This window comes from Enoplosus armatus, chromosome 19 (genome assembly GCF_043641665.1).
Source record: "Enoplosus armatus isolate fEnoArm2 chromosome 19, fEnoArm2.hap1, whole genome shotgun sequence".
Taxonomy (NCBI): domain Eukaryota; kingdom Metazoa; phylum Chordata; class Actinopteri; order Centrarchiformes; family Enoplosidae; genus Enoplosus; species Enoplosus armatus.
Window position 1 is genome coordinate 19450043 of NC_092198.1, and position 16065 is coordinate 19466107.

At 45.6% G+C, this 16065-nt stretch overlaps 1 protein-coding gene across 1 annotated transcript in view; it reads left to right on the top strand.

Moving 5' to 3' along the window:
* The window catches only part of fam184ab (family with sequence similarity 184 member Ab), a 61212-nt gene that overhangs the window by 1779 nt on the left and 43368 nt on the right, over positions 1 to 16065 (top strand). Inside the window, exons 3-7 of the mRNA XM_070926360.1 lie at positions 510 to 790; positions 4930 to 5115; positions 12787 to 12909; positions 14392 to 14553; positions 15553 to 15674. Coding sequence (XP_070782461.1) covers positions 510 to 790; positions 4930 to 5115; positions 12787 to 12909; positions 14392 to 14553; positions 15553 to 15674 — 874 coding nt within the window. The remainder of the gene's footprint in view (positions 1 to 509; positions 791 to 4929; positions 5116 to 12786; positions 12910 to 14391; positions 14554 to 15552; positions 15675 to 16065) is intronic.

The window sequence follows — 16065 nt, forward strand, 5'->3', positions numbered from 1 at the left end:
ACAGTTCATTTTATAGTTCCCAACATACGCCATTGTTTCTCCCTTGCAAATAAATTGGGCCAACCTTGTGTGCTTGTTTCAAACCTCGGATTGTCTGAACGCTTCTTCAGATTTGAACTTGGTGAGCGCAGCCGTTTGCGGCCAAAACGACAGCAGCAGGATCCAAAGTCGTAATAAAGTGTAATTATCCGGGATAAAAGATTTCAGCCTGGTTTCAAACTTCGGAATCGCCGCCGCCGCTGTAGAGGTTGTTTCCTGGACCCTAAAATGTCTCTGATTGTCCCAAATGACATTAGCATTACCGTCTCCTAGCGACTGCTACCACGGGAAATGACATTGTAAGGATGGATACGTCCCTGCTGATTGGTTAAATTGAAACACCGCCTCCTAAACGAGACACTGGCTAACAAGAACACATTAAAAAAATGGCAATTTAGTAAATTTACTCAAATGACAAAACTCACTGAAAATCCAGGACTAAGTGTAACATTTGCTGGTCCTCGTGCCAGCTTACCCGGCACGCGTTGGCCCGCGTGACAACATGCGGGAGACGTCCCTCCCCCTGTTTGCATCCTTCTTCACCTTCTGTTGGCTCTGCCCCGTCACAGGTCAGATAAGCAGCCTGCAGGCCACCCAGATGACCCAGGAAGCGGCCATCAGGGACCTGGACAACGAGCGGAGCCGGCTGAAGGACAAAGTGCTGAGGATGGAAGAAGAGCGGGAGTCCCTGCAGAGCCAGTGTCAGGCCCTGGATGAAAGACAGAAACAACAGCTCCAGTCCCTGGAGAAGGTCTGTGTGTCTGTGTGTGTGTGTGATTTGTATTCACTTCAGACTAGAATAGCACTGTTATGAATAACCAATAAGCCATCCAGATGCTGTGACTCAAGGTTTTTGGTAGACTTTGCTCCAGGCCTAATAAAACATTCTGTGTGCATGTTTTAGAGAATAGGTCCTTGCATTCAAAAAAAAAAAAAAAAGTCAATCAATATAGCACCAAGAAAACTCCAAGCGAGTGATTAACGTCCGTTGTAGGACTGTAGAAGCGTGTTAACATTGGTCCTCTTGCTTGAAATGAATACATCTTTCTCAGTCGCATTTTTCTTAACATCATAATGTCAGAGTCACAAGCCAGGAGCCATATTGCCCCCCCCCCCCCCCCGGAAACACCTCAGTAATCCCAGAGAATTCAGCCTTTCGGAGAGAGAAGCCCCAAAAATAAAAGACAATTTTGTTGAGGCTGTGAAGCAATTCTAATACTCACATGCCCCAAAATAATAGGAAAACTGATTTATTTCTTCAATTTGGCATTTATTTAGTTTAGCTTTGCGACTGTGACAGACATTTCTGCCACTTTACAAAGACGGTAATCCCCCGGTGGACTCCTGTGAGGTTCATGTTTTCCCTAAGGCCAGTCTTTGCAGATGTAAAAGGACTATTTGACTTGAATTATTGATATATTTCAGGAAGTCCTCTGCAGAGGACACAAAATGTTACGGCATGAGCATATACAGTAGCTGGACCTGTCTTTCTTTAGCTTCCTGACACTCGGGAGTCACTCCCAACAGTCATTCTGTTGCAGTTTCCACCGATTAGGAAGATAAATGTCATGCATGCGGCAGAGTTTAAAATGCCTTTACGAGCGAAAAAGGTAGCAAACTTGGACGAGCAATCATCAAACTGTTGAAAGGGTCAAACCTGTCGATCATTGCGTATACAAACTTTGGGGGGGGGGGGGGGGGGGGGGGGGGGGGGGGAACGCAAGCTGCTCCTCTTTTTTAAAAACCCAAGAAGCTTAAAGGTCGGATGATTTAAGGAACAGTGTAGTCAGCAGACCCGCCACAGCCGACGGTAAATGTCAAGTGTTGCTGCTTCATGTGTGTGTGTGTGTGTGTGTGTGTGTGTGTGTGTGTGTTCCCGTCCCTTTATCTCTGACATTTGCGCAGCGTAATCCTCTGGGAGCCGGGAGGAGAGCTCTCCCACTGAGCGAGGCCGGCCGTGAATTTGAATGTCTTCCTCAGGATGACGGAAGATCTCGCGCCACGTCAACCCTGCGGCACGTCTCCGTTACGCAGCGTCCCTCGGCAGCTGATTCCTGCTGTAAATGGGTTACTCTCGGTAATTGCGTTGCTGTCGGGCAAGCCGTCGCATGAATGGGAGTCACGCCGTGGAGACGCCCCCCCCCCCCCCCCCCCCCCCCTCGGGCTCACGTGGCCATGTGATAACACAGCAGTTTTGCTCCGTTTGCCCAGTTTCATGGAGGCTTCTTGGTGGGTTTCTTTTTTCCGAAACAGCCTTCGGGTTCGGAGCAATTAGTGCACGCCCGTGTGATTGCGGCCCCCGGTGGGAAATTAAAGTTGTTTTCAATGTTGTTGCCCTGATGTCTGATACATTCCATAATCTGCCAGATAATCGCTAGTTTTAAAATGAGTGGTAAATAGAATATACAGTGCTTAACAAATGTATTAGACCAGCTGTCATAAAAATGAGAAAACACAAATATTCTAGAAATCTGTCAGAAACTTGTTTCAAACTAAAAATTGTATCGTTATTTATCAGGCAAATAACAAACTGGAACAACTAAATAGTCCTTATTCACATATATTAACCACAAATCTTAATATTCTGTACGACCTCCTTTGGCCCTGATAACAGCTTGCATTCTTTGCAACCACAAAACAAATGTTTCTGTTCAGGAGTGCAAGTAAATAACTGTAATAATAATAATGTGCTTTACTATTTTGTTACTGCTTTTTTGTAAAACAGTAAATTTGAGAATTCACGGATAATAATTATATTTGAGCATTAAAGATATCATTTGGATTAAAGAGCTTGGCTTGCACATACTGGTGGATTAACCATTACAGAGACATCAGCAATACTGTTCATTTAGGGCAGCGGGGGCAAACGCCTCACACCGGGTGGTGGGTCTAATACATTTGTTAAGCACTGTACATTGCGCACGTTATCTTTTTCGCACGCGGCTGTACATGTAGTACGATGGGTCTCGATCGTTTCAACAAATTGAATTTGCCATTTTAGGACACAGCTGAAAAGATTTTGCAGCATCTGTCTGAGATCAGCGACTGATGGTGTTGCAGCGCTGTCTCTCCTCAATGACAGCAGCTCTGCGGGCGGCATTTCACTGTATGTGAGAGTGGAAGTGACTCTGCAGATAATTAAATAAATGACTTACACCCGGGTTGGCAAAATACGATAAGCTCCGACGGTAACGAGTCTGTTATCTCCCCTCTCCCTTTCTTACTTGCAAAGAGCTGTGTACAAAACACTCCGCCAGCAGCTTCTCCTTTGCAGCTGACCGTCGCTTTCGCAGCATAAAAAGACGGGAAGTTCATATCAGCTGTCGCTAATTTATGTTAATTCCATGAGTAACTTGATAACAGACCAAAGTGAAACTCTCTGAGAAGCCGGTAAACATCACACAACTGCGAGCGGGTTTTGGTCGCGCTTCGTCTCTCTGGCTGAGCGCTTCGCGTCCGTTTCAGGAACTCTTTGACTTCAACTTTCTCTCATATCGTATCAATAGTTCAAGCTCGTCAACTGTATGGTTTTGAACCCAGGGCCTTCAGTGAAGGAGCCTGAAGAATCTGAACTGCCTCGAAGCAAAGAGTTGCATCTTCATGCACAAAAACAAAAACAAAAAAACATACCAGAATTGTGTTGGAAAATACGGAAATGTAGAAAACAAGACATCCACAGCTGATTTGAAATGCCAGCTCATTAGTAGCCAGATGATCTCGGTGTGCACTTTCACAGGAAATGTGCTCACCGAGAGATTCTTGGCTTCCTTTAGGAGTCTTTTGGAATGGATATTACTGTTCCCATGTGGCTTTTTTTTTTTTTTTGGCAAAGTTTGGCTAATTAAGATTTTGTTAAACCCATGCAATGAAGAAACAGCTGCTCCTCTAATTAGACCCAAAGTAAGTGGGCTACAGATTAGTTGCCCCCCCCCCCCCCCCCCCCAGGAAAATTGCTGTTTTCTGTGACCTGAGCTTTGATTCACCACGCTCCTCTGTTATCACCTCCAGTGTTGAAGCCAGAGGCGTTACCTGAGACAGGTGAACACATTTGCCGTCATTCTCAAAGCCCTTTCTCTAATCTAAGTGAAACGTAGCGTTTGAAAATAACCCTAAAACAAAAGTCCACCCTTTTCATGTCGCTTGCCCAAGTTTTTGCTTTTCTGTAGTTAGCATCCAAAAAAGCATTACATGTACTGCACTGTGATATCAGGGCTAACTAGCTCTGTGGGGCAGGAAGAGAAATAATGCACATTTTGCACGTCTTCGTGGCTCAACAGCTAGCCAGGATGCAAACTTCTTGCCCGGGGCATCAGTCGTTTTCAGCCGCCTCACGGAGTTAGCATTAATTAGCCAGCTAGCTGCACCCCATAAAAGTCTGCTGCTGTTTCTTTCTTTGTGAAAATCAAAGACCCGCTGTCTAAAAAACACAACTGGTCGTAACGGCAACTCCTGCCAAACTGCTACTCCAGAGGCAGACCTCCATCAAGACCCCATCCCGAATCAGAATGACGGGAGGGTTCCGACGCTGACTGATTATATGGGCTACGCAGCTCCACGATCGATAAGGCCTCCATCAATAATGTTCTAGTTTCCAGTTTGTTTTTGTGGCCTCAGGAACGACAAACCATGAACGTGAAGTGGGTGAGAAAGACGGAACTGTAGGGAGACCCAGACGGGACATTTCAGACACAGACAGACAGAATGAAGGATTGATTCCTTGGCTGTCACTTAGTAAACACAGGCAATATGGCGGAATAACACAGCATATGGTGTGAATGTCAGCCCCCAGGCTCTGTGCGCGCCATCACAACACTCACCTCCCAGCATATTCTAAATGTGTGTGTGTGTGTGTGTGTGCGTATTTATCTTTCTGTGCCGTTTTTTTTTCAGACCCTGCGCGAGGAGAAGGCATCCCACGATAAGGACATGGAGAGCGCGCAGGCTCGATCCGAGGAGGAGGCCAACCAGATGAAGGAGAGCCAGGCCCGGGCTCTGGAGGAGGTCGCCAAGAAGCACCGAGTGACCCTGGAGACCGCGCTCAACAACGCCGAGAAGGACAAGAACCGCATGCTGGCGGTGAGTGCCGGAGGAGGAGAAGGAACAGCTGCGGGTTTTAATTGATCCTGCATCGTCGAGCTCGGGGGCTCACCTCAAAAGACGCGTGTGTGTGTCCTTGGGAAGCCTGTTTTTCCCCAGCTTGGCAGGAAGTGTTACTTTACTCGCTCGCCTTGCATCTGCACCGCACAGTCACCACACTGGTAGCTTCACCTCGGCCAGCCACAGTATTGTCTACATCTCCACATAGTTAGTATAGTAGTATAGTTTGTTTTTTTTAGCAGCTTATACATCCAAGCAACATTAGCATTCACTTGGAGTCGTGTTTCTGGAGACTTGACGAATACAGCGTCCAGCGTTCGTCCACTTTTAGCTCCGTGCTTGGCCTCCACTGGCTCCTGAAAAAGAAACGCTCGCTCTCAAGCAGCTCCGTACTCCACCGTGCTCATCAGCAACGTCGCCAGCTTGGCGCCGACCAGGGCGGTGGGGTGACAACCCTGCGTGGGTTCATCATCGCGAGCGACTGCAGCTCAACGTCAAAAAAGACCTGAATGCCTTTTATCACTACTGGATCCGTACGTAGCACAAGTAGCGGCACGTTGAAAAACACCTTGTGTACAATTTCACACTCCTCCCGTTCACACCGCTCACCCACTGCAAACCTGCAAAGCTGTTGAAGGGGAGGCTTAACAGTCATTGATAAATATAAAATCCGACAGTATTCAGGAATGACTCAGTCAAAATACAAGCTGTCTCTCTGCGTTCTGGGTTCGTTGCCTGCCAGAAGGATTTGGACCCGGTCACACCACTTCAGTCTGTTTTCTGTTTGTTAACGAATGAGCGGTGTTTACGGATGACGGGCATCGCGTGGCGTCCGCATATGTGTCGGTTTCATTAACGCCACGCACCTCTGACCGCAGCTAGGTTACACTGGCGTCGGTGCCCGCGCTCCTCCTCCTCCTCCTCCTCCTCCTCACTCGCTTACTTCCCCACAGTAAGCTGTGGTCAAGGGATTTCAATGGGCAAGTTTGCCTTGAGAATTGTAAATTTATAGCATCTCGCAAAGGTCTAAATACTGTTCCACAAGCTTTTCTGTCTTGATATGAATCGAAGTATCGAAGGAAATGCTACAATTTGGCACTGGAAATACGGGCGATGTCCTTATAACACCTCAGATTACTTTCTCTCGTGGGAAAAATGAGCTGGATTCTTGTAAAGGATGCGAGCAAAGCGGCAGATTGTCGTAAGAGTGGCAGGAAACTGCAGATTTGGGATAGTGGTAAGGGTTGAGAAGAGTCAGGCAGGGCTTCTTTAAGAGCGGTTTAAGTTCATTTCTGCTAAACTTGGAGGGGAGACCACCTTGAGACTGATGGTTTCGACTTTGTTTAGTGCAGCAACACATCACATTTTTCAGGGAATGCTTGGATTTAATGGCTGGACTGACTGGACCTATTACGCTTAGAAGGACCCTTAAGGGTTAGGGCAATTTTTATAGAAGACATTATATGGAACCAAGATGAACTCAAGTTATTTTAGGGTTTATTTGCCTTCTATCTTCACCCGGTCATCTTGCGTTTAAGTTCATCGTCTTTCTTTCTTTTTTTAACCTTTACAACAAAAAGAGCAACAATGTCTAAAACAGACAAGCTGCTACTCTTTGAAAATACTGATCAGCTCTTCGCTGCGGGACAGAAATGAGTCAGAGAAGCCGAGTCTGGTGGCAGTTGGAGGAACTCGGCAGCACAGTAGGTGACGAAGAAACGCGATCAAGATGGCGCGCAAGGCCTGAAGATGTGGACTGAAGACAAAAAGTGATTACATACATTACAAGCCAGCGGCCTTTTCCCGAAGGTATTTCTCAGTGAACAAGCAGCCCCTTTGACAAACTGAATACAGGTTTGGCATTTGTTATCTCTCTGCGCGGGGTGACGTAAAAAGTGACGCGTTGAAAGTCTCAAATGAATGCGACATCACACGAAGGCACATCAAGCGGCAGGAGCTCGGACGCCCGGAAAAAATCCGCCGTTTGTTTAGGTTGTCTGTAGACTGAAGCACATCAAAAGGCGCTGTAATGGTGACTAAGAAGCTGGCAAACTCCAGTGCACGGAAATGCAGCCTTCTGACGCGGGAGCACATTTCTATTCGTGGCGTATAAATGCCATCTGGGACACCTCTGAGCTCACGTAACCCGGGCTGGGTGGAATGTGACATAGCGTGACAAAAAAAAGAGATCCCAGAAAGGAAAACGCCAATAAAGTCCCGATCAAGACAAAGCTTTGGAGACGTGGCAGCCGACGGGAGCCACGTGCGGACTCCGTACGCAAGTACCGCCCGATGAGTGGGGTGCCACTGTGGAGGAGACTTTTTTTTTTTTTTTTTACGGAGATTTGTGAAGAAATTTAACTTTTCTGAGGTTTCGGAGCATTTTCACTTCACATAGCTTGATATTCGTCACTTTCAATGAACTTTTTTTTTTTTTAGAGATAATAAAGGCGAGATGACGGCGCGAGTAATTACATTAAGCACCAAAATCTTTGTAGCAAATCAGGAAAAGTAAGTTCGGAGAAGGTGTGGAGTTTTGACATTTAAATGGGGAGCAGGACCCTTCGATTTAAATTCATAGCCCTGCTTGTACGCTGATGACATTTACTGCACATAAAGCTGCAAGCGGAGACTATAAAGTGAGTAAAGTAATCAAAATTAGGACAAAATGATGTGATGGTGAGAGAGATGGATGTGAGCGTTGGCTGACGGCTGTGACTCCGGCAGCCAACCGCTGTGTGTGTGTGTGTGTGTGTGTGTGTGTGTGTGCTGAGTAAGTAGCAGTGAAATATTTATGCTGGAAGTTTTAGAAACACAGAGTGTGTCTTGCCCTAACAGGGCTTAAGCTCATACATACAGTATACACCCACTTCTTAGATGGCGCTTTTTACGCTGCTTGTCCACTGCATATTCTATGGTATATATCTTTGCTCCATTACTTTTTTCTTTTTTTCTTTTTTTTCAAGCTCTTGGGAAGAACACGAGAGTTTCTGTTTGGGCACCAGAGAAGAGTATTCGAATTCTGACAATGCGCAAGGCCTCTGAAGTGAAATACCAGAGTAGGAGCCCCTTTACTCTGCAATGCATGCTCAGTCTGAGGAGGAGCATTTCTGAGGCAGCTGTTCTTGCAGTAGGATTGGCACAAAAAAGTTCTTAAGTTCTTAACCTAAGCATGACGACAAAAACTACATCATTCATTCACTGCGGGATTATTAGTGTATCCTAGATAGATGAATAGATAGAAAGGTGTGACTACATGCAGTTGATATTCAAAAGCTTGTTTAGATTGAAGTCACAGACTTCTCTGGATCTCAACTAGCACACAAACGTTTGTGCATGTGCACGCTAACAAAAACCTTTGCGGCATAAACATAAGGACCTGTATTCTGTACACAAGGAAAAACTAATACTAATAGCTGAAACGACTGTAAGATGACATCAAGACTCAAGTGTGTGCTGAACCAGCTCGTACAACGTCAGTGGTGCAAGTCTGGTAGATACTGTAATGTCACTTTGTCATTGCATAGATGAATATTCATATTGAATATATACGTCTAATATATATATATATAAAGGTATGTACAGGTGTAGTATAATGATACATGGAGATGCATAATAGTACTTGTAGTAAGTTTATTTACGTAGCACAAGAGCAGAACATCAAGCGCGTCGCAATAAAATAAATGATGGGTCTTTCTAAAGGTGTCCACAGATCTTGAGGGAGAGAGTTCCAAAGTTTAGGAGCCACAACCTCCAAAGCTTAGTGCGTATATTAGTCCGAGATGATGTGGGATTCGATAAAGGATATTGATGGCTTTATCTTCAAAAAAAAAAAAAGTACAAGTTTAACTTTAGGGTCCCGCTCAACAAAACAACCTGCGGCTCCTCGCAAGTCATACGCGAAACAGGACCAAACTCACAAATGATGACAGCTTTTGTGTGTGTGTGTGTGATATGAGAGGGTGAAATTACCCCCCCCAGGATCACAAACCGGGCCCGGGGACCTGTTTAATGAGCCCCAGGTCTAGCTGTTCCAAACCACAGCCTACCACTAATTTGACCGCAGCCGAGGCGTAAAGTTCCATCTGCCCGAAATAGCCGTGTGATGATGCCTAATCTCCGCAGAGTCCTTGTACTCCAGTCGCACGCGGCCGCGTGAAAGCAAGTGATCAAGTATTCTCTTGCATCAAAGTTGCGTAATGAGGACGTGCTTTAAACGATATTCCGCAGTGGACCCGATCAGAGCTGACAGCTACATTAAGAGGAGAGCGTTATGCATTTCCACAGTTATTAGATATGCATTCCATATGCAGACCTCCTCCTCTCTGGCCCTATGTAACATTCACCGTCTCATATTCCCTCCCACCGCGTTCTGATATGCACAATAATTCGCCCTTTGTTCACCACTGCTCATGATTTAGCTGCCAGTGTTGGTGCGCAAATGGACAGATTGAGAGAGTGACGGCAGGAGGAGGAGGAGGAGGAGGAGGCAGCGTTCATCCGCCTCTCAGTCACTCACTGCTGCTCCGGTTTTATGCATCCATTTCTTTTTGGTTTTTTGCAAAATCACAGGACCTGATGACAAGAGATGCCTCTTCGTCCCTCTGTTCGTCATCGCCACTTGGTTCCTTCGTCTGATCCGCGCTTCATCGCGTCTGGTTAATCATCTTTTCTTTCATCACCTCTATTCTTTCATCACTTTGAATTATAATGAGAGTTGTCTGTGAGAAGGCCCGGTTTGGAATTTAAATGAGTATGGCCTGCCTCGCCCCCCCCCCCCGGCCTCGCCCTCTGTATCGAGCAGCAAGGTACGGCAGGAATCCTGATGTGTCGATTCAGATTCCTGCCCGTCCGCCTTTGTCTGTCTCGGGGTCGACCGATGGCCAGAACATTCATTCTGCCGTGTCCTTGACTGTTGGAAGTCACCTTGCGTAACAATAGGGACTTGCACAAATGACATTTTTCACATATTGAGAAGAATTTGGACTGAAGTGGTGCATTGTATTGATTTTCCTTATGTGAAAATACAGTGTCAGGGTCTCACTATAGTTGCTTGCAAATTCACCGTCCCTGAATGAACATTGGTAGGAATTCAGGCCACCTGATACAGTTTTAAAGAGGTGACCAAGCACTTTTGTAGTCAGTATTTCTGATTAAGGCAAGGTAGATAGGCATTTGGTAGCATTGATACAACTGAATCTAGAGTAGTTTTACATTTAAATAGTTCTCTCATACTTTTCCTACTTATTTACAGTTCTTCATTTATTGTAGAAAACTGCACTAATATATTTTTATATGAACGATGGATCAAATAAACACGTAATATGATAGGGTCACTTGTAGTGACAAACCTGCAGAGGATCACCCCCCAACTCTTGGGGCATCTTTCGGCTCATTGTTTTGGTTTCATGGCCCGCAGCTTTACCGTTTTGCTCGACTCCCACCACCCTCAGCGATGTTGTTTTTGAGGAAAAGAACTCAACAACGATATATAAAGACCGTATGCTACTGGCAGCAGGCAAGAAAAGTTAGCGAGTAGCTGCAGAGACAGAGCTAAAAAGGAGAGTAAACATTGGATTCAGGCGTCATCGGCTAGAAACGCTCCGAACGAATGCTTATGTTTCTCTGTTTCTGCACGACGTGCGAATCGGCATGAATTGTTTGCTAACACATTAGCCATAGCCTATTGTTTCAATGCAATAATATGTCAGTGTTGTCTTCAGTTTGTTTTGCTGCTCCAAGGGCCAAAATAACGAGGTACTGCAACTTTTAAGTACTACGAGTTACCATAGATCGGGGACTGCAGGAGGTCAAATCATTGAGTTGGTAATTATCCCTAGAACAGACTAAGAAACATTTAGAAATAGAAGGGTTAGGGTTAGAGTGTTTAAAGTTAGTTATTCTGAGTCCTGAAACCCATTTCCCCTTTATCCAGATTCAGAGGCGAGGAATGGTCTCGAGGAAAGGCTTTGTGAGGACCTGTGGGAGCAGAAGGCTTCAGGCAAACTGTAGATCGGAGAGATCTTGGTGTAGCTTGGGGTTTCGTCTTGGCCTGGAGGTGGGCAGGTACTGGACCCGTTCTTGGCTTCGTTAGATTGAGATGAAACTATTGCAAGCAACCACAGGGAGCAGGCTCGGAGGGGAAAACCGGAGTGGACTGACGTGCCAGTGTTTGGGCAGGCATGACAACCGAAAACTCTGGACCAGTTGGAGGGCATGCCGAAACACGCCGATCTGTGATTCTCTCTTACGGATGCACATTTGCGTGTCGGTCTAGTATTCACTTGTTGAGGAACGGTTGTCACAGTTACAGGGAAACTTTCTCCCCCCTTTGCCCCCTTAGCTGCCGGTGAAACACAAGACGTCACGAAGCATTACGCATGAATTACTGCGATTCTTCACTCTCTCTTCCATTCGGATTCATTTCTGTGAAGTTCCATTCATGTCCATGGAACTCTGTCACAGTGCTCAATGCACTGAATGTTGTTTTTTTTTGTTGTTTTTTTTTTACAAACTCCATCCTCCTGTGTAATGAATAATGGTGGCGAATTTCATTTGACATTACAGCAATTTCCCTCAGCTCTAATTGTCCTTGGAAAGCAGCAATCATTGCACACTATAACAGAAATCGTTCCCCATTCATCAGCAGGCATAATAAGCTTTATTGTGGTAACAATGCTCGAGCTCTTTCTCTCCTCTCTGTCGAGGACAATGAAATTGTTAGAAGTATTTTTAGACATTTGCACAGATGAATGCAGCGAATGTGATGTCAAACAAAGAGGGGCGAGGGAGGAAAGTTCTGGATCTCCGCCGCGGCTGAGGAAAGTGAGTCGTGTTCGGAGTGCGATGCCGCTCTCAGAGCTGATGACCGTTTTAGGTCTCCGTCTTGAAATAAGTCCTTTCAGTGCGGTCCAACGCATCCACTTCCTGTTTTCAGCCATGCTGGCAGCGTCGCTATGTGTCAGTCGGTCGGTCGGTCGGTCGGTCCGGCACTTTGGTCCAGACTGACGTCAACAACAAGGGTATGGGTATCAAGCCTTATCATTATTTTCTCCACTACTTTGGTTTATGACCAAGTACCTGCAAAACTAACGACATTCCCATCACCCCCGGTTGCACTTTGTGTTTAGGGACCATTAGCAAATGCTAGCATGCTAACACGCTAAACAGTATCTGCATGGTGTTGTCTGTGCAGCCTCACGGAGCCGTTAGCATGGCCGCAGACTCTTAGATCTGTTTAACTGCAGTTTGCAAGACTTTGTGTCGACTTCGAAAAAACACAATAATGAGGGCCATGAAGTCCTGGCTGTTCTTTAAAATGTAGTGAGTCAAAGGAAAATGGACTTGTTTACTACATCAGTTCTAATAAGGCTTAATTATGAATGATTCCTACTGCCTTTGACTGGTGTCTGCCAGATATCGTGTTACCTGGATGACCTCGATGGAAAACACCGTGAATGCTAATGAAATGTTACTGTCGGCTTCCGATAAAACTTCACTGGTCGGACATGAACTGTTTCACCCACGTGTGAATTACTGGCCACAGAGAGCTTTCACCGGAGTTCCTCCGTCGCAGGTCTTTGGCTTTTATTGCTCACCTGTTTTGACAGATTTGTGTCTCTGATTGCCCCCCCCCCCCCCCCCCCGCAGGAGCTGGAGCAGCAGTTTGAGAGGGAGCGCCTCTCGCTGGAGGAGCAGAAGACGCTTCTCAGGCAGCAGCTGGACGAGCTGAGGGAGGAGCTGACCTCCAAACTCACTGCAGCCAACGAGGAGGTAGGACTTTGTAGGACTTTACGTCTGTCCCTGACTCATTATGCATTGATGTTAGATGAGTAAAAGCTTTGAAATAACTTGAAAGTTACAATTGCAAACATAAAGCCTTTGGTTGCTTCTTTATTAACTAAACATACATTGCATTGCATTGAAAACCAGTCAAAAAACTGCTCATTTTGAGGTTCAAAGTTCTGTCTTGACCTTGGAAACTGCAGTCAACATCCCAAGGTTGCTTTGGTAACTGTTTGGGAGCTTTCAATCACATCAAATGATCTTCATCGGCAGACGGAGTTTGCTTAGTCGTCATGGGATTTGTAGATGCTCAAAATTCTATTTTTCGGAAACACTTGGAAGAACTGCCACGACCTTTAAACCGACGTTGGCTTAAAAGTTTCAACGTTATCCTAAACCATTCGTTGATGATGATCATGTTATCTGATTGAAAGCTCCGGGAGAGCTTCTAAACAGCTGTGACTGTTTGTGATGAATTACTCGTTCACTACCCTTAACTTCTTGTTGGTAATGTCACCTCCAAAAGTTCCAGAAACAGAGTCTGAATCCTTCCCAGTATGTGTGACTTGAATGTTAAAGAAGAATTTACCATTTGAAAGATGAAGTATTTTTCCAGTCATATTAACCAGCTGAAAAATGAGGTCCTCCCGTCAAGGACGCATGAAAATGACCAATGTGGAAAATAAACCCAAAGGTAGCCCAAGAGTTAAAGCTATTTAACATCCCAAACTTTGCAAAGGGCTGCCATGGCTTGTAGCTTCCTAATCATATTATTGATATCCGTTATCCCTTTAAACCCTCAGCTCAAAGTCTCAGTTCGTTTGAACCCGGCACTGAGTGTACCTGAACCTGAACTGAAAGCGATTTAGAATAAAGTCAGCTGTTGAAATGCTTGAGTTATGAGTTCCTTTTTTTTTGTAGATTTTAGCTTTTAGATGCAGGTTTTTCAATTTGAATTTGAAGTCTTCAGACCTGTTTTTCTGTGTAGGTTAAAACTTAATGTGATTTTTAGTCGTGGTTCATGTATATTAAAGCGCTCGCTGAATAGTTAAAGAGAGAGAGATAAAGACGTTTGTTTGTTTAATCCAGTCGGGTGTCCCGTGCATAAACCCGCCGCCACGCCGTGTTTGTTGCTGCTGTTTTTGCTCCCCGTGCACACATTTTTCGAGGTTGCACTGTTCTTTTAACATCGCGGCAAATTAATATCTGATGCACTGCAAAAACTATGTTGCCACGTAGGCGAAAAGTGTATGGGCCCAGCTCATTTAAAAATCAGAAACAGAAATGGTTATTGAGTGCATTTTTGATGGAAATTTCACCTCGCTGAGCATAAAATGCTGATGCAGTTTCAAGGTTGCTGCCACACTGAAATACAGCCTGAAGTGCAACAGAGTGGAGGCTGTGAATAGGGTTTAGTTTCTCTGTCTGTGTCTCACTCTCTCTGTCTATCCGTCTGTCTTCCCCTTGCAGGTGACTCGGCTGCAGGAGGAGGTGCAGCAGGGGGAGCAGGACATCGGATCGGCTGAGGGGCAGATCTCCACGCTGAAGGAGGCGCAGGACAAACTGCTGGAGGAGCTGGACGCGACCAGGGCCCGACTGAGAGAGACCAGCAACCTGCTGACCGCACTGCAGGTCAGCGCAAACAAACAAACGCCTAGCCCTAACCCATCACAACCCCACGCCTAACCCTCAAAGCTTAACTTGACCTCAATGGAAATAGATTTCTAAACCTCAAAACCAGGTTCTAACTCTCAGACAGTCCTTTGGAGAAGTGGGGACGGGACAAAATGTCCTCACTTCCCAAGAAAATGTCCTCACTCGCAAGGTCTAAAACTCAAATTGGTCCAAAGATAGCAGTACAAGAGCACACACACACACTCACACACACAGTGCTTGGACTGATTCCACCATCCAGAGTCCAACCTGTTTTTGACAGAATGTAATTGGGCGGCGAATAATGGCCATCGTCAACATTGCTTCATTTAATTAGTTATCCTTTTTGTCTATTAATTTAAGGCTTTTTAGTCAAACAAAAATGGTATAAAATGCCCACCACAAGTTCCCAGAGCCCCAGACGGTGCCTGCCCATTGCTTGTTTGTTTTGACCAACAGTCCAAAACCCCGAATGTCCAATTTCCAAAGAGACATTACACAGAGAAAAGCAGCATGTCCCCTCAGAGTTGAGTTGGTGGAAGCAGTAAATGATTGGCTGTTTTGATTGATAATTGATAACACAATTGTGTATCGTGAAGTTATTTTCTGTTCATCAACTCTTCGAATCGTTTCAGTCCTACGACGTGGACTTGGTTTTTGACCAGGATGGGTTTTTTTTTGAAGGGCTTCCGTGTCACCGCAGTTGTTTGGATTGACACTGCCAGTGGCCAACATCCCGTGTCGGCTGTTAGCAATGTTCGCGCTCCGAAAGGCTTTGACCTTCTCTCACGCTACGAAACATCCAAAAAGTTTCTTTAAAGTCGCCTAAAGAGCTGGATCCTTTGTCAGGGCGGGGAAAAACCTCGGGGCAGCATTTAGGCAACGATGGCACACGAACACTTTGCATTGAAACCAGGGTCTGTCTGTCTGTCTGTCTGTCTGTCTGTCTGACTGTCTGACTGTCTGCCCATTTCACAGGGAGAGCTGGAGACCCAGAAGCGTCAGCATGAAGCCAAACTCATCACCACCAAAGAAGAAGAAAAACTTAAGATGGACAAGATGGCTCTGGAGCTGGAGCTCAAGTGGACCGAAACACTCAGGTAGGCGTGTGTGTGTGTGTGTGTGTGTGTGTGTGTGTGTGTGTGTGAGCGTATTTGGGAGGGAAAGAGAAAGTCTTTATCTTGTCTTTTAACAATGAAGGAGCATGAAATTAAAAGTGAATGGGAAATGGAAAGTCTTTCTGTTCCCCTATTTTCGTTTCCCACACTTACTAGAATACACACACACACACACACACACACACACACACACACACACACATGCACGCTCGCAATATTGACCATGACAGAGCATTATCCTTGGAGGGCTCTGCAACCTCTCAGCTCAATCCAGTGTTAAAGCCCCCCAGCTCAAAGTCTCTGTCAGCGTCCACAGACCTTTGAAGTGTTATTATTCAAAAAAAAACCTCGAAGAATGAAATTGACTGTTTTG